Genomic DNA, 18,089 nt, shown 5'->3' on the forward strand with positions numbered 1-18,089 from the left:
TGTGTCTGAGAAGAGTTTGGCCTCTATTCAGTAGGCCTTGTTAGTGTGATGCATACGATTTTGAGCAGCTAATTCCTCCAAAGAGGACAGCCAGTTCCTTCTTCGTAGATTGTTCTGGAAACTCCGTTAAAGCCTGTTCACTTTGGGTGACCCTGCTGGCGTTTGAAATACCAGTGACATCGCTTCCAGCGTCACAGCAGCACACAAGCCACCACAGCACGGCGCACTGACAGGCGAATGGTGGAAAATGGCACATAAATTATACTCTGGACAGACTGTAACTTCATGAAGAAAGGTAAATTACTTGGCTTTGTTTCCCCAAACCGATTTCGTTGTCAACTACAGAAACAATTGTTTATTTTAATTTAATTTTTAAAATACTGTATTTCTCTTCCCGTTGGTCCCAAATCATTCTAAAAGGTTTAACTACAGTTTACCTTAAAAAACTGTTTACCTTAAAAAACTGTATACCTTCTACAACTTAAATCACTTAAAAATGATGGACAGATTCAAAAGAGTTCAAGATGTGAACATTTATTTTACCCAGGACACTAACCATTATTGATTGTCTATACAGAATCGTGACAGGTACAAGGAGAAAATACATGTTGAAATGTTAGGATTATTGAGCTTTAGAGGAAAATGAGGAGTACAAAAAGCTTAACCTGAATTAATATTTAGAATTTGATAGGACAACGATCCTAGAATACGTAAGAATTCAGCAGGACCTAGCAATACCTTTTACTGTATGTATTTTCAAAGAGAACAGCTAATAGAGGTTGGTGGTATTTTGTACCAGATCCCAATAATGATTGTCATGTATGTGTGACCCTTGACAATGACTGCACTCAGCTTGAAGCAGCATGTTTGCTGGGCTGCTGCTTAAGTATGCAGTACCGTGGACAGTAGCTTCTTCAGGCAATTACACACAGGCAAAGTGTGAAGTGAGAGACGGTGCAGATACAAACTCAAGGCAATTGCATTTATGCTCGCTTTGATACCCTGGCGATAAGCTTGGGATGTGGCAGAAGCCCTGCCAGAAAGCATTGCACCCGAAGCACGGAAAACTTCCACTGCATAGAAACCCCTAATGCGATGCTGTTGCTGCTCCACATGCCCTCCACCTGGGTGTGTGCAAGATCGAAAGGTGTGTTCCCGTCTCCACACACTTTTCCAAAGCGGGAAGTTAACAGTCTGCTCCCCGACAGCTGCAAAGTCTCAGAAAGCCCCAGGGGCCGTTCTTCCCTGTCCTCTGGGGCCACTGGGAACGGGCTCTGATGTGAAGGCAGCGAATGGGCCTTTCTCCAAAGAAACAGGCACCCCCACAGCCTGTGCCAAGCCGCAGCATGGGCATCTTGCCCCTTTACAGGGTTCTTTGCGTTTTGGAGAAAAAGCCGCCTCGAGGGGCCAGGTCGGCTCTAGGGAGAACGGTTCAGGTTCCCAGTGATGTTTTCTGAGGACGGGCACTCTGACCCTTGAGGGGAGGGGTGGGTGTACTGTCATGTGAAAAAGGGGTCCTTCGTGCCATGCTCTGGGCTTTTTTTTTTGCATGTCTGTGTGTGCCAACAATGCAATTTTCCATTTTCCTAAAACTTACTAAGTGTTCATGATTGTCCTGTGTCCCTTGAGGGAGGCTATCAAGACGGCTCCTTTACAATCTCAAGAAACTGCTCCAACGGCCTTCAGAGCTGGCCTCTCGGCCCGGCAATGAAGTGGCCAGCGGATGCCCTGGGAAGCTGCGGGTTGGTTTGCACCTTTGTTCTTCTCTGGAGGCATCCAAACGAGACTGAGACACCGTATCGCCGAGAGCATCTTTCTGCAGCCACCCACGACAGCAGAGGCATGGCGGAACACGTCTGCTTTGGAACCGACCTGAGCGTGTCTGACCTGGAAGCCCAGGAGCAAGACTTTCTGACTCACCTTCCGACTCTGTATTCCGACACAGGATCAACCCATCCCGCGGCGTCTACAGCGGGGAGACTTCAGTACCAGACATGCCATGTACAGTAATGTACAGGTCTCCGTCTGAACACAGCCCCTCTCCGGGTGTGCTCGAATGTGTTGTAGCGGGGAATTCTTTTTGGAGGGTCTAGAAACGCAGAAGTCCAAGGAGTGGTTCTTTTACAAAAAGCCAACTTGCTGCCCTCGCGTGGATGCTGACTCGCGGCGACCTTAGGGGACAGGGTAGCACTGCCCCTGTGGGTTTGCAGACTTGCCACTGGCCACCTAATGTGTACCCCCGCCCCCAGGCTCCTGGTGAGCAATCTAGAGGGAGCCAAAGCTGACTTCAGAAGGACGTCGTCTGTTACCATCCTTCTGAAACCCACAGGCTTGGGGCCCTCTTCCGAGTCCGCACCTGCTGCCTCAGTGCTCTCCTTCCAAACAAACAACAAACAAGCTGCAGGTTTCTGAGTCTAATGACTGGCGGGGGGCAGGGGGAGGGCAGTCAGGGAGAGGAAAGAGACGGGGAGCAGCTTCTACATTTCTCCGATTGACTGAATTCATTCAAGGCCTGGGCTCGGTGAGGAGCTGCTTTCCCTCTGGTCCAGCTGTTGGGAGCCCCTCGTGTGTGCAGCAGCAGCAGCAGCAGCAGGTCCCCATCACTCTGCCTTGACGGTGGACTTGCGGTAACGAAGCACTGTAGCTGTCACCCACACGTTGAAAGCCAGCATGACCGCAAACCGTACCAGGACTAAAGTCGCCGAGAGGAAGAACAAGCGTGTGTTTAACAAAGGCCGTCTCCACGTTTCAGAACCAAATCACCCTCCCGCTCTAGAACGAAGCCAGGGTGCTGCATTTCCCACCCCCACCCCCACCCGAGTACTGGACTCTGGAAACCGTTCAACTTTGGCTCCGAGTAGTTCTGGGACAGTTACCATGACAACTAGCGTTGGCCACCTGACCTGCCTAGGGCTGAGTTCTTAACTCCCCAAGCACACCAACAGGATTAATATTTTGGAAAATGATTAAAATAGATGGGGGTCTCCTCTTGTCCATACAGGTTAGAAATATGTCGCTGGCACAGAGGCACTTGAAATCAGCCAAGTTGCTTTCTCCATCGCAGCCAACAATGCCAAACCCACTGCTGTGGGGTCGATTCTGACTCAGCGGCCCTGAGGTGGGGTAGAGCTGCCTGTTTGAGTTTCTGGGACTGTGACTCTCTAGGGAAGTAGAGAGCCCCGTCTTTCTTCCATCTGTCACAGCACCCCTTTCCGAACAACAGAACAAGAGAATGAAATCCAATAGTTGGCAGCCCCCTCCTTTTAAAAAGCACCCTTCCCAGTTCAGGGGAGCTCCAGACGCTAGTTGGCTTGGTCACCTCCCACATCATCGGGCCAGCATTCCCTGGGTGCTGGGCGCTCATCTCCCAGCGCATGGCTCTCACACATGCTGCGGGGCCCTGGAAGGTGTCTGTTCGCCACCTTTCTGGGGAAATCCCCATGCATCCTTAAGACGATCTTCCAGTTGATCTTCCTAGCTCACGTAAGGTCCGTTTCCCCTTTCGGTGCTAATCCTGAAAGGCCAGGAGGTGAGCTAATAACTGCAAGGTCAGTGGTTCGAAACCACCGGCCACACCTCAGGAAAAAGGGCTTTTTACTCCCGTAAAGAATTAAGTGTTGCATACTCCCCGGAGCAGTCCTGCCCTGCCCCACAGGGTCGCCATCGATTCGACAGCAGAGTTTTGGGGTTTAGAGTTCATTCATTAACTGTGTGATGATTTCACAATCCGTTTCCACTGATGGAATGGGAGCTCCCTACAAGGTTGGCATCTGTTACCTTGTTCATGAGCCCTGGTGGTGCGGTGGAGGAAGCATTGGGCGCTAACCACAAGGTCAAAGGTTCTAAACCACCAGCAGCTCGGTGGGAGAAAGTTGAGAACGTTTTTGCTCCCAGACATATTGCCCGTCTCAGAAATGTACGCAGGGTCGCTACGCGTCAGAATCGACTTGCTGGCCGCGGGTTGGGTTATTCTTTAACATCCTGTTCAAATTCTCCAGCAAGAATTGCAGGAAGTGGTCTCGTGCCATCCAGTCGACTCCAACCCGTGGGCAGCGTTGCCCTTGCGCGTGTCCCAGGCCCGAAGGCAGACGCTTGATAACTGCGAATGTGGCCACGAAGACCAGAAATGCGATCCGCCATGCTCTCAACCGGACACCACGGCCCCAACCGCGGACCAGGACGGAACCACCATTAGGGGGAGGAGGACGGCGCAGGACGCAGGGTCGCTAGGAGTAGTCAGAACCAACTGGACTGCACCGGACATCGCATCCTGTGACCCTGCGGTGGTCCCGGAGAGCCACGCTGGGGTCTTCACCCGCACACAGCCTCGCTGACCCTCAGGAAGTGGTCCCAACCCGCGGGAGTCTCAAGGGCGCGGGGATGGAAATAAGGACTTACTTGTAAGGTCACCGGTGGTCATTAAAGTTGTTGCTATTCTCGCTGTAAAAGAAGAATGTTTTTCGGCAGTCAATATCAACGCGCTCAGACATCTTGGCGTCTACTTCATAAGGCCTTTCCCTACGAAAGACAGGAATGTGGCACCCGACGAGGGGGCTTCACGATGTCTGTGGGGGAGACGCCATTATTTTTAATGCCATTTCCCCGTGGACTTTTGAAAGCCCCTCCCGTGTCTGAACGCCTGGAGAGGCAATGGCGGTGCAGAGAACAATGTAGTGCTAGTGTTATAAAGCACCTACGGTCCAGCTATGTATCCTAGCCCAGGGGATGGGAGAGTGCTCCTACGGGCAAGGAGGGTCGGGATGCTGAACCAGAGAAGGAACAGGAGGCTGAACCTCCTTTTGCTACCTGTGCGGGCCAACCCGCGACGCCCCCTCACCCCCACTTGAAAGCAACCTTTTAAAAAACCTTATTTATGCATGAAGCTTCTAAGTAAGATTTCATTATTTCAAAGGCTGTGACTGACTGAAAAAGCCTTTTTAACACAGACATCTACTCTTTAATAGGCATATCCATCGATCTGCCTCGGAGTCTAATGCAAACCCGCCCTGCTCACTGCCCTGGCGTCCCTTCAGACTCAGAGCAGGCCACACGATGGCAGGACTGCCCCTGGGGGTCTGTCTGGAAGCGGAAAGCCTCATCTTTCTCCCACAGAGCAGATAGGGGGGTTCAACTGCTTAATTTCCTTCGTTCCCCTGGCCCCAGGACTTCACTGTGTAATCACTCTCTCACTACGTGGGAGAGAGCAGAATTGGGGACCAGCGGCCCCGGCTTCCTGCAGCTCACGGGAGGTGAGCTCCTAACCCGATCTTCACAGGTCTGCCGAGTGGGTTTTACATTCCACAGATACTGACGTCCTAGCTTTCCAGGGCTAATCTTCCAAGTCCACCGTACGCCCCCGAAGGGAAGGGCCGAGTCTCCTACAAATGGTAGTTGTTCATTTTGCTAACTAACTCTAGGGCCCACACACAGGTGTACTTGGCTGGTGTTGAAATGAACGGCTTAGATGGAAGATACGAATCTTGAGCCCTGCGGTGGAGACAGGAGCAATTCAGAGGGCTGTGTCCACCGTGAGGTTCTTATGCAAACTTGCGTAAAGACCGGTGGTCAACAGCCTGTGCAAAACTGCTACAGGGTGAAGTCGAACGTAATCATCAACTGAAGGAAATTAGGGAGGCGTGGCTAAACTGGCCCACGTCTTTCATTTCTGAACTGATGCTGAAGCTGTGAGCCTGCTGGGTCACAAAAGGAACCCTGGATTGAAAACCAGCTCTTATTTTCCCTCCCATAAAATCATAGTCTCCAGTTCCTTTCTAGTGGATTCACTACATAGGGAAGGACTTGTTAAGCACAGAGCACCGCACAGGACAGATGGCAGTGCCCTGGGCAGTCTGCGATCACAGGTCCCCAGACCTGTGCACTGCACAGCTTCCCAAACCAGTTGGCCTCCCATGCCCTTTTCCAGAAGCAAAGGATTCCCTGCCATCCTGGCTGGCACTTTTGTACGACAGTCCACGATCCAGGATCCAGAGTGTGGATCTTCTTTTGTGGCCCCTTCGGATCCTTCCAGCACCCCCACCCCACTTTGGGAAACAATGGCCCCCTCTACCTGAATAGCAATTCCAAGAGCCATATAGCGGTATCCAAGGGCTCTTCAATACCGCATAGCTAAAAGTGAAACTCAGGGATAAGATATTTGTGTACCTTTTAAATAACTTTTGAGACAAGATCTTTACCAGCAATCCTGATGGGGAAATAGGCCCTTTAAAGCCTGGAATAACAGTGGTGCAGGATCATGAAAAGGCCGGAAGCTAGTCTAGCTAATGCGGTCGCTGTGAATTTTTTAAGAAAGCAAGGCTTCTATCATACAGCGTATGTATCTCAGGCAGCTCTCAGAAGAACTCACATAGACGATGGAGGCTCTGACGTGGAGCCCAAGCAACAGAGCTCCAGGAAAACACCACTGAGGTCGGCAAGTGATGTCCGAGCCGAAAGCCAATGCGTGGTTTCCTAAAGCGCATCTTCCTAACCTGCTGCAGAGTCTGAGTTTTGAGGCAAGTGAGTGGGGTCCTTACACTCAGCCCAAGACCGGGCCAGCGCTGTCCCCCGTAAGGGCGGTTTCTGGCGAGAGGAGCACTTTCGGTTTTCTTTTTGGCAGCTGGAACACAGCTGGCACAGAAAACGGACACAGCTCGGCATGAAACCGGCCTTGTTTTCATTTAGGATGTCATGGCTCAAGAGTTATTACCAAAGCCCAAGGGATCAAGACACTTGGCTCGCAAGTGAACCCTCCCTTCCAGGTAGGCTGGTGGACGTGGTGGGATACATGCTGGGCTGCTAACTGCCAAGTCGGTAGTTCAAGCCCACCCGCCGCTCTGTGGGGAAAAGGTGAGGCTGTCTGCTCTCAAGCCTCAGGACATTCTACTCTGTCCTGCAGGGTAGCGAGGACTCGGACACCACTCGGTGGCCCTGAGTCTGGTGTCTGGAGCTGTCCAGGTGGGACAGCCGATGCTAACAGAGGGCACCGCAGCCCGCGTCTCTCTTACTCGCACAGGTGTAGGCAGAGAGGCTCCACGTCAGAGCGCTCACGGCTCCGGAGTCCTTGGTCTTCCACAGGTGCTGGAGCTGGGCAAACTTACTGGCCGCACTGATGAAGGTGCACAAATTCTGTGTGCGGAGAAGAAGCGAGAAAATCAGGAACCCATTGGTTCAAAAACAATAGAAGAACAGCCAGCGCACAGCCAAATCTTCACATCAGGTAACAGCCACGGCTGAACCCCAAGTTGAGTGAGAAAGGGCAACCGTGAGGTGTGTACTTACAACCCACAAATCCCAAAGTCGAGGTCGTTCGAATGAAGCGTTTGAATGAAATAAGGGAAGCTCCTCCAGGCTCCAGGCCCTGAGTTCCTGGCGCCGGGACACGCAGAGGCAAACTCGCTGGCCCTGCCTGCGAGCGACCGGTCTAGTGAAGCCGGGAGAGCGGCAGACACAGGGACATGGGGACAGATGCAGAGTGTGCCAAAGGGCAGCACGCCCAAGGCTCAGTGAAGACAGGTCTTCATTTAACACACATACTGTTCATTGCCCTTGAAGTCACCTCTGACCCCCTTTATGTGGAATCATAACATTGTTCTTGGAAGGCTTGGGCCGGTGCCTGAGCAGGCTGGTGCATGTGCCCATCGCGCCAAAGGCTTTCCTCAGTTTCTCGGACCCCCCCCCCTCCCACCACCACAACCACCCCACACCATGATGCCCCTTTCTAGTGGCTGGTCTTCCTGATGCCGCAACCCAAGTGAGCCCCATGTCTCACCAGCCCGGAGGGAGGCGGAGGCGCGCGTCCTCCAGGGCCTTTCTTCTAAGGTGGATTTGTTTGTTTGACACACCAGGGCATGTCAAGTATTCCTTACCAGCAGTTCAATTCACATGCATCAACTCTTCTGGTTTAATAGCCCCCACTTCCCCCAGAGTCCTTACGATTTCCCAGGAAAAGTCCTGACTTCTTTACAACTAGAATGCCATTCAATTCTCATGATGCCACTCAGACTCACTGTCACCGAGTCAAGTCTGCCTCCCTGTGACCCTAGAGGACCGAGGGCAATGCCCCTGGGGGTTCCCGAGAGTAGAAAGCCACGCCTTTCAGGCAGTCACTGTTATTCGCCTCAAGGAGCCTCAGGAGCACTGTTAAGTAAGTGTTGGACTGCTAGCTTCAAGGCCAGTGGTTCAAACCCATCAGTAGCTCAAAGGGCAGGAGATCAGGCTACCCTGTTCCCGCAAAGGCTGACAACCTTCTACAGTGTCACTAGGCGCCAGAATGGACGCGATGGCTCTGGGTATTGTATTGGGGGCAGGGGTATTTTACCCTCACGTATTTATTTTTCAAACCATTATGAGAATCGAATGGCTTTCTAGTTGTAATCCAGATGTGACAGTTTCATTGTGCCAAGTAGGCTAATAGGTACCTGGGTGTAGAATTTGATGAGGGCTCAGCTTGATTGGAGGGCTACTGAAATAAAGACTGCCGGCATCTCATCTCTCTCTTGCTTCCTGGTGATCCAACGAGCTGCTGCTTTAGCTAGTTCTCTGCCTCTACTTGTGTGCTACACTACCTGTAGGCCAAGCCAAGCTGTGGATTGTGTTGCTAGTACAGCTTGCGGCTCCTTAGAGACCTGCTTCACCACACTGCTGGTCTGGTGGATCCTGTCACTGTGCGTGAGTTTGAGATCCCATCAGGGCCTGCCTTGCTAAGCTCCTGAGCTACTGACTGTTGCTGACCCACCCTGCTTTCTGCTGCCTGCAGGGAAGACTCAGCTGTTTGCTTCCTTGACCTTGGACAAGGCAGCCCACGTAAGTTGAAGGACTTCCAGTATATTAACTGTTGCACGAAAGTGAGTTGAACTGAGTCCTCTGTACTGCTCTGTTGAGTAGTTAGCTGTTATATTCCTTCACGCTGTATAAACCTATCCTCTTATACATATATAATCATAAGTGTGTTGGTTTTGTTTCTATAGAGAACCCTGCAACACACCAGACATCATACCGTTCAATAGTTCAGTCTTATCAAGAAGTGTTGTACAATCGCCACCACAATCACTTTCAAAACATGTTCTTCCTTCCAGTCCTCCTTGATATTAGCTCCCCACTACCCACCTCCCCACTTCTCCTGCCATGCCCCCGGGAGCCCCAAATCTAATTATTGTTGCTGTAGCTTCACCCATCCTGGGTTTTGTATATTGAAAAACACACAACAGAGAGTCAAGGAGGCTAACAACAATAACAAAACACAACAGAGATAAACCCGTTTGGAAAAAAACAAACCCAGAAAATATTAAAAACCAGATGAAGCTCAAAGTGTGTCAGAAGGGCGATCACATGATAAGGTTCTAACTATTCAAGTCAGATTTTTCACTTTAATTAACTGTAATCATCTCTACAATACTGTCTGATAACCAGGCTGTTCCCATCCCTCAGTTATGGTCAGCGGGAAATCACCTGAAACTTACACCCTGTGTAGAACCTGCAAACCTATTTTGGGCTTCCACTGTCATCCATACCGTTCTGCAAATCAGAATTTCACAATTTAGGCCCCCGATACACTCCCTCCATTGGACTTGGATTATATTACTTAAAATCCTTGGATCACACATGTTGGTGTGCTTCTTCCATGTGGACTTAGTTGACGAATCTTTACGACCTCAGACCATCTAGTTTCTTCACCATACCTGGCGGTAGCACCTAGATCTTCCATGTTTCCTTCATGGCCCCTCATTTTACAGATGAAGAAACTAAGACACATAGAGCCTTTGTAATCTCGAGATCATGCAGCTAGTAAGGTTGGTCATAAGCTCTGCCAGTCCTTGATCACCACTCAATATATATATTGAGCAGGCACCGGAAGGAGAGCCCTGGGGTGGGGGTGGGGGGTCTTGACAAGAGCTCTTTTGTCATTCCAGCAGGCGGGACAGAGATTCAAACAGACAGGAAGGCAGATGCCACGGGAGGGTCGCCCAGGAAGGCATCTGCATGTCCTGACCCAGATTTAGAGCTTGGGACTCCAGAACTGTGGCATTAGGTCGTATGTAGGAATGATACCTGCCCCGGGGGGATGCTAACTACAAAGCTGGGGGAAAGACAGTCTGCTCCCGTAAAGACATGCAGCCACAGAAACCTGTCTGTGCTTCGAGTGGGAATAGAACCCAACGTGGCTTCGGTTTTCATTCATGCAAATGACACCGACCCCATAGGAATGTCGGCTTTTCGGAGCGAACTCTGACCCCCAGGTGCTTCCTCCTGCACCGTGGCTCTGGCTTGGGGCCAGGTAACCGGGCCTTGTCTCCCCGCCAGTCCCGGCGCCCGCCATGGAGCAAGCAGGCCGGGGTGAGAGCTCCCTGAGCGGGTGTGTGAGGAGCTTGGAAGCTGGGGTGGGGGCAGCACGGGGTCTGGCTGTCAGCGCCTGCTTGAAGCAATGCCTGCGTCTTCAAACACGTGCACTATTACAGAACCACTTATACATATCACAGAGCCAGGAGCCCTGGGGCGTGGGGGTTGCGCGCCGGGCCGCGAAAGCACACAGCCTCTGCGCTCCGCGGACGAGAGATGGGGTGTTCTGCTCCCCTAAAGAGTTACAGTGGAGGGGCCGTTCTCCGGTCCCGTCGGGTCGCTGTGAGTCGGCATCGACCGGAGCAGCGAGTTTGTTTTTTAAGTCATAGAATCCTTACACGGTTAGAGCCGCTGATGAAGGCATGGAAGAAACACAAGCAGGTGGAAACGTTGGACCCCCGCGCCCCAAGCCCGACAAACCTAGTCCGCAGTCAGTATTCACAGACCAGTTCCTGGGGCTGAGCGATCAATACACCTGATGCTGCCTGGCCCCGCCCACACTACCAGGGCACGCCCCCACGCCGCCGGGGCCACGCCTATGCCGCTCGGGCCCCGCCCCCATGCCACCAGGGCCACACCCCACACTCGGGGTTGGGGCAGGGGAGGGGGGCACAGCAGCTACAACCCCTTGAAGCGTGATAGGGAGAATCCAGTCCTTTCCAAGAAAGGGTGTGAGCCAAGATGCTCTGAGTTTGGGTGTGGCCGGTAGTGACTTGTCCCCCCCAGTCAATGTCCCTCCTCCCTCCCGTTGGGTGGAAGTGTCCACTCAGGGACCTTGGAGAGAGAGGCGTGCGTTCTGAGCTGCTATCAGTCCCATTCCTACAGCATGGGAACTGTTGGCTCTCAGCGGAGTCATCCCAAGGAGATAAAAGAAAATAAACAAATCCTAAGCATGACACAGGGGAAAAAAAGCGTTTGGGGGGCAAAGTCCAAAAGGCACGTGTTGGTGGACTTCAGGTACCTCGCCTCTACTTAGCCTTATTAGCTTTTTAACGTAAGCTCCACAGCGGTGAGCCACCTCGCCGATCCAGAGCTCTTTGGCTCCAAGGGAAAAGTGAAAGCCCATTGGGCCGCAGGTGTGAGTGAGTGAGTACGTACCTTCTAGTCGGGCACTGACTAAGGAAGACCAAGCACAGACGCATCTACACTGTGGCCAAGAGCACAGGAAGTACCACGGACTACCCAAAGAACAAACAGCTGTTCTGGAAGAACTCTAGCCAGATGTTCCTTAAAGGCCAGGAGGGTGAGACTTTGTCTGGAGCACTTGGGCCTTGTTTGTTGTTGGGGAAGTCCGGTCCCTGGAGGGCATCAGCCTTGTCCAATGAAGGGTGGGTGAAAAGCAGGAAGCCCCTGGACAGGATGGACTGACACAGTGACTGCACTGAAGGGCTCAAGGAACAATTGTGAGGAAGGCGCAGGACCCCTTGGTGTTCCGTTCGGTTGTACATTACAGTTGCTACGAGGAGGAACCACCTGACAACAACAGTAACAACAGTACTCGGGCAACACCGAGTGTTCATCCCATTTAATACGCCTGCCTCAGGACCTCTAAGAACGTGCGCTGCCACATCTGACCTGCAAAGCCCTTTCCAGGGCACAGGGCATGGAGAGACGCGGGAAGACCAGCTACTATTTCATATGCTTTCTTTCCAAGGGCAACACTTACCATGGCCAGATCTATGATCCACTTCTGCAGTGTGAGGACGAACCAGGAGGCCGAAAATCTTACTGAGCGTTAAGGGAGAAAACTGTGTGGCCACCGCCCAGCCCACCTCCTCCCATCCCCAGGCCCACCGTCTTCCCATCATCCATGAGACTGGCCATGGCGGCCAAGACACAAAGCAGGCGTCTCAGTGGGGAAGTCTTTGCTAGAACCTGCCTTATTGGGGAAAGAGAAAAATGGTCTCAAGTAAACACTTGTGTAGCGTTCAAAGGGACAGAAGTAGATGATGGGTGGAAGACACAAATGAACCTGTGCCCGTGGATTGGTCACCAGGGTTGGGACCCTTCCAAACAGCTTTAACCGCCCCTTGATTCCTGCCCATGCAGACATTTCCAATGTCATGTCCAGAGAGGGCTCACATGATGGAAAAGAGGGTTAGACGGAAGTCCTGCTCATTGACTTCCTCCCTCCAGAACACTTCACTGTGCTCGTGCAAAACTTGGACGTGGATCAGGAGGCAACTGTGTGGACAGAACAGGGGACTACTGCGTGGTTTACAATCGGGAAAGGTGTGCATCAGGGTTGTATCCTCTCACGCTTACTCAGCCCTTCTCCACAAAGGCCAGGTGGAAGTGGGCGGGGCTGGGAGATGGGAGGAGCCACCTTTGAATTCCAACCTGGGGACAGAAGGCTTGACCCGAAGTATGACTCACTTTTGACCAAGCCACCAGGCTAGCTCACCTGCATGGTGCTGCACTGCCAGCTGCCAGAGAGGGCCCGGTGTAATTACTTCACGTGTTTGGGGATCTTTGGGGAGGGAAAGGATGTCACAAATGACAGTTGGACACTGCTGCCCTCAGTAGCGGTACATCGTTAGCAGAGCCAGTGGTTAGGGACGACAGCTACATCCTTGAGGACGCTTTGAGTTTAACCCAAAATATGCTTCCCAAAGGCCAGGCTCAGGAAGCCACCGCTAGGAAGCAGCCCACCTGAATCGTACTGCTGCTGCTTGGATTCCGAAAGGATACACAGCCAGGTAGGGGGCCGCCTGCTTCACGTCCCCATTGTAGTGAAAGACACAGAGCAGGAGGAGAATGTCTGCAGGGGAAAGGCTCCATGGGAGAGGGGGTTAAGGGGGAGGGGGGGCCAGGTGGGGTTGGGGGGGCAGGTGGGGTGGGTGGGTGTGCTGGTTGGAGAGGAGGAGGGAGGGCAAGGGTGGGGCAGGGGTGCTTGCTGGAAGCAGGGAGGGAGGGCAGGGAGGGTGGCAGGGGTGCTGGCTGAAAGGCTGTTACCTTGTGCGATGAGAATAGGGTACTCTAGGTATGTCAGCAGCGGGTAACCATAGTAATGCTGGTACCTGAGGAACACCAGGAACCTGGGCGAGAGGAAGGCACACTTTAGCTCCTACTGAGCCCGCACAGGGCAGTGAAGGCTGGCCTGGTACAGGCCTGTCTGCAAGATCTGGGGCTGCTGGGTGGGAGCCTGCAAGCATTGAAGAGGAGGTTTTAGATAACATAATCATAATAATAAAAAGATAGAATATTAATTTAACAATTTCCTCAGTACCCCACGGCCCCTGCGGATGGAGTACAATATACTTTACCCATCAGCCAATCTCGAGAACAAGGCACCGTGTTTGGTGAAGTACAGGGCCAGCAAACACCGGGGCAAGCCTGACACAGCAGCCGTAACTCTGGGTGCAAACCCACCAGTATCCTTGAAGATGGTACAAGACCGACAGCACTTCTTCCTGGTGGGGTGGCAACCCATAATAACATAATACTGTCAGCTCCCTTGATGTGATCGTTCACCAAGAGATGGATAGATTCTACTGGGCTCAAATTTACCGAGGATGACAAGTGGCTGTGGCTTCCAGTCTCAGTCCCTGGACCTCAGCAAGATGGGCACATGCTGGGCTACCCTGAGTGGCTGCAGAGGCCATGAGAGGTCTCAAGGGTGGGTGGGGGGTGGGCTAAGGTCACCCCATTAGCTCTGATGAGGTGTGCAGGCACAGGAGGTAGGGGAGGGCCCAGAAGATTCTAATACCCACCCATCTTAGAAACAAAGGCCAGAGCTTTCAGCCTTTCTAACTGCCCCTCCCACCCCCACCACCCAGTCACTGTCTAAACCCCTCTCTTATGTCCCAGTGTCTGTCTCTGGCCCAGCACCTCAGCGCCCCAGCTCTGTGGACCCCTCAGCCCATGTGTTCGGGGAGAAGGGGAGCCCATCTTGGGATTTCACCCCACAGTGGCTGAGGCTCTTGCTTCACCCCACCCCCACCCCCACCCAGGGAATCTGAGCCCTTTGTCCATTAATGAGGACTAGGTTCGCTGTGATTTTGTAAGCATGGGGCGGGCTGTAGAAAACATGCTAGAACAAAGCAGACAACAGGCTGGGTCAGACTGTGCCTCGGACAGATCCAGTTTCTGACCGTGGGGTACAATTTTTGGCTTAGCTAGGGCAGAGCAGAAGGAGCAGGTCAGAGGCCGGGAGGTGGGAGCGCTGGGGGTCTGCTTCCATGGGGGACCCCCGCTCCCAGCAGCACCCTGCTGCAGCATGCGCTTCCGCCTGGCCTGGCCAACACCGGGACCTTGGCAGGCCTCACTGGGTGAACTCATTACCCTGAGCAGCAGACCCTCCCAAGGACCCTCAAAGGGGTCAGCTGCAGAGAAACCCAGCCCTGCCCCCAGCCCAGCTGCGGGCCTGTTCCTCCCCAGCTTGGAGGACAAGCAAGTGTTTGTACCCAGCTCTTGCCGAGCAGGGAAGCTGTTGTTCCTGCCCTGCCTCCGGGGACTGCACAGCCAGAGAAGGCCTTCTGGTTCCGTAGCCCTGGGGGGCGCATCCCACCCCTTTTTATGACCAAGCACTGGACGGGCAATGCGGAACACAGCCAGGAAGCATCCACCATGCACATTAGAGTGGTTTCCGTGAACCCCCACCCCTCAACAAAAACCACAGCCACGCAGAATTTGAGTGTGGGGGGGCGGTCTTACTTGGAAGTTGGGTCTTGGTAGCTAAGGTTCAGATAAGGTCTTAGGCTTAGGGTGGGGCCTGCATCCAGCGACTCGTGTACTTACAGCGGGGCAGGCTCACAGACACATGGGCGAGCACCAGGTGAAGGCAGACAGGTACACAGGAAAAGAAACACCACAGACTGTCGGAAGCCACGGAGAGAGGCACGGACCAACGGCTGACTCAGACCTCAGAAAGGACCAAGCTGCCTGACACCTGGCCCTTGAGAGAACACGCCTCTCGTTTTATGTAGAACCCAGGCACTGCCACTGAGTCGATGGCAACTCATAGCGACCCTATCTAGACCTTCTCCAGGGTTTCTGAGACAGCAGATGGCCTCATTTGTCCTCGTGTGGAGTGGCTGGTGGGTCTGAACTGCAGACCTTGAGGTTAGCAGCCCAATGTTTATCTACGGTGCCACTTCCCTGTCATACAGAACCCCCAGGGCAGGAGTGCCTCAGGGATGCCAGAGCTATCTATGCACACCTTCAGTTACCTGTGTGGTCTTCACATTTTACAGGCAACATGGGGGAACTCAGCTCCGGGGCCTAGCCTCCCTGGACTGCTGAGAAGGAAGCTGGGGGGTGGGGCAGGAGAAAAAGAGGTGTCAAAAGTGCTGGCCAGCCCTCTTTCAAAACCACAGCATTTGCAGATGAGACTAACTAGAAGGCAGCCAAGCCCAGTGAATTCAGGAAGTGGGAGGGGGAGGAAGAGTCAAATGGGTTGGAGACCACAGCCCTACTAGGCCTGTGAGCTGGAGTACATTAGCCACCTCCCTGGGGGGCTGTGAGATTAAACAGTGGTGCATACAATGCTCCACACAAAGGAAGTGCTCACCTTCGCTGGCATCACACCCTGACTTACACAGAACTGTGCCTCCTGAAGAGGCTGGCATTGGAGCTTGGCCTTAAACAGCCTAACCCATTTACATTCAGAGGTCTCTGCCCAGTCTCGGCTCCAACTAGGCCTCTGCCCCAGCCAGCCTCCCACAGACCTTCTTTTCCCCAGAGCTTTGAACATCTCCCACGGAGCACCCATTCGCCCTCTGGGGAAAGTGATTTGTGTGTGTGTGTGTGTGTGTGTGGCTAAGGGTAGTTGTGAGAGAGACAGTAACAATGGATTTAAGAAAAGCTGTCTTTCCTGTGTCTGCTCTGTGGATTTGCATTTTTAACACTTTCAAGGCCAAAGGATGCTCTGCTTTGACTTTGTTGTTGAAATCATGTGTTTTCATTAATGGAAGGCATTTTGCATGAAAGGAAAGCAACTCCCCCCCTTTTTGAAGGTAACACAGATCTTGTTGATTAGTTAATTAACGGGGTGCTAAAGCACCAGAGATCTCTGGTGCTGGCGTCAGTGGGGTGAAGCTCGTTTCTTCAGATTCATGCACAAACAACAAGTGGGATAAACGGTTCCCACTAAACACCCCTCACTGACATTGATTTCAATGCTTGGTGAGGCTGTAGGGCAGGGCAGAATTGCCCCTATGGGTTTCTGGGCCTATGGCTCTTTATGGAGTAGGAAGCCTCATCTTTCTCCCATGGAGGGGCTGGTAGTTTTGAACTGCTGACCTTTCTACTAGTAGCCCAATGTGTCACCAACTGCTCCACGAGGGCTCTTATCAAAACTCAACACAAGTGATGGTGATTGGTGTGGCACGTTAGGATGGGGCGAGGGGCAGGTCCTCACTCCAAAGGCGCTTGTCATTCTTACTCTGCACCAGCCTGATCTTTCCCAGTTTGGGGATCGAACACCTGTCCACTGGATGTCCACACCCGCCCTCCACCCCACCCTCCAGCAATCTCTGAGCCAACTCCAGCTAATACTATCCTAACCCCCCAATTCCTCTCCCCACTCAGCCTGTGCCTTGCCCCAACCTGAAAAGCGTTGTGGCTTCCGCAACCTGAAACCGCCCCCTCTCTCCACTCCACTCCTAGCTACCCCTTGGGGTGCCCTAGTGTTGGGTCACTTACAAACTCCTGCAGATGAGGTAGCCTAAGCCCTACCAGAAAGGCTCACCTCCGACCCCATGCCTCCTCCTTCCCTCCTCTCCTGGAAGGATCCCTGTCCGGGTCAGGCAGACAGGACAGACAGGGGCTACCCCAAAGAGTGAGTGCTTCCCTCAAAGATCGGCTCTCAGAGCTCCAGGGGGCGATAACGAGGGGGACTGGACTGCCGAGGCGCACAGGGCGGCGGAGGATGGGCACTTGACAGGGGTCGATGGCCAGCAGGATGTACACAGGGGAGCTTCAAAATGTTCGTGGAAAAATCTATTATCCTTTCATTTCATTTTCCCAAGAACTTTTTGAGACCGCCCCCCCCCCAGTATTTCATGTAGAGTTCCCCAACTAATTCGAGCCTTTCTAACCCAAAGTTAGGGCACCCCCTCTACGTTTCTGATAAACAAACACTCCTCGTACCGTCTCCGCTTCCCGCCACCTGCCCACCGTGCTCCAAGGCCGGTCCTCTCCCCGCGCTCCATGGATCCCTCCATTCTCTGACTCGAAAGAAATAAGTAACTTCCCAAAGCCGGACATCCTTCCGGATCACAGTTCAAACTCTCACTTTGCGGGTAGGAAACCGCGGCCATCAGACGGCCCTGGGACGGAAAATGCCCATTTCCGGATGGTTGGTTTTGTCACCAAGGACCAGTGCGGAGTTCCCAGGGTGCCATTTCCCTCACCTGCGTACCAGGCAGGCTCGCTCCAGGAAGACACCACACAAGTGCGAAGCTGTCCGGAGCGGCGCTACCTGCAGCCCCGACACGCTACCTGGCCTCTTGCTCAGTTAACCCTCGGCTGCCCGGTAGTCAAGCAGGCGGTTCAGAAGCTGCTCCGCCCCGGGCCCCTTCCCCAGTAGATGAAACTCCCCCGGGATCCCAGCGCCTTCCGGGCGGGGAGGCGCAGGAGGAAGAGCAGCGCCCAGCGCCGCGGGCTCACCCGGCCAGCTCCAGAAGTAAACTCGGCAGGCTGATGCCCCGCGCGCTGCGCGCCGCCAGCAGCGCGGAGATCTGCGGCAGCTTGAGCGCCGCGCACACGGCCAGCGTGCTCCAGTTGCAGAACCACAGCAGGCCCGTCTCCAT

General features: G+C 53.3%; 1 protein-coding gene across 1 annotated transcript; it reads right to left on the minus strand.

Annotated features, from left to right (window-relative positions):
• Positions 1 to 518: 518 nt before the first annotated feature.
• Positions 519 to 18,089, minus strand: SLC66A3 (solute carrier family 66 member 3). Its single transcript, XM_004696036.2, has 7 exons — positions 17,947 to 18,089; positions 13,291 to 13,373; positions 13,027 to 13,096; positions 12,002 to 12,059; positions 7,005 to 7,125; positions 4,399 to 4,440; positions 519 to 2,692 (listed from the first exon to the last, which is right to left on the minus strand). Exons 1-7 carry the CDS (start codon positions 18,087 to 18,089, stop codon positions 2,601 to 2,603), a joined length of 609 nt encoding a protein of 202 aa, XP_004696093.1. The 3' UTR covers positions 519 to 2,600.

The sequence above is a fragment of the Echinops telfairi genome, unplaced genomic scaffold (genome assembly GCF_000313985.2).
Source record: "Echinops telfairi isolate 266 unplaced genomic scaffold, ASM31398v2 ScPeMD7_9;HRSCAF=40, whole genome shotgun sequence".
Taxonomy (NCBI): Eukaryota; Metazoa; Chordata; class Mammalia; order Afrosoricida; family Tenrecidae; genus Echinops; species Echinops telfairi.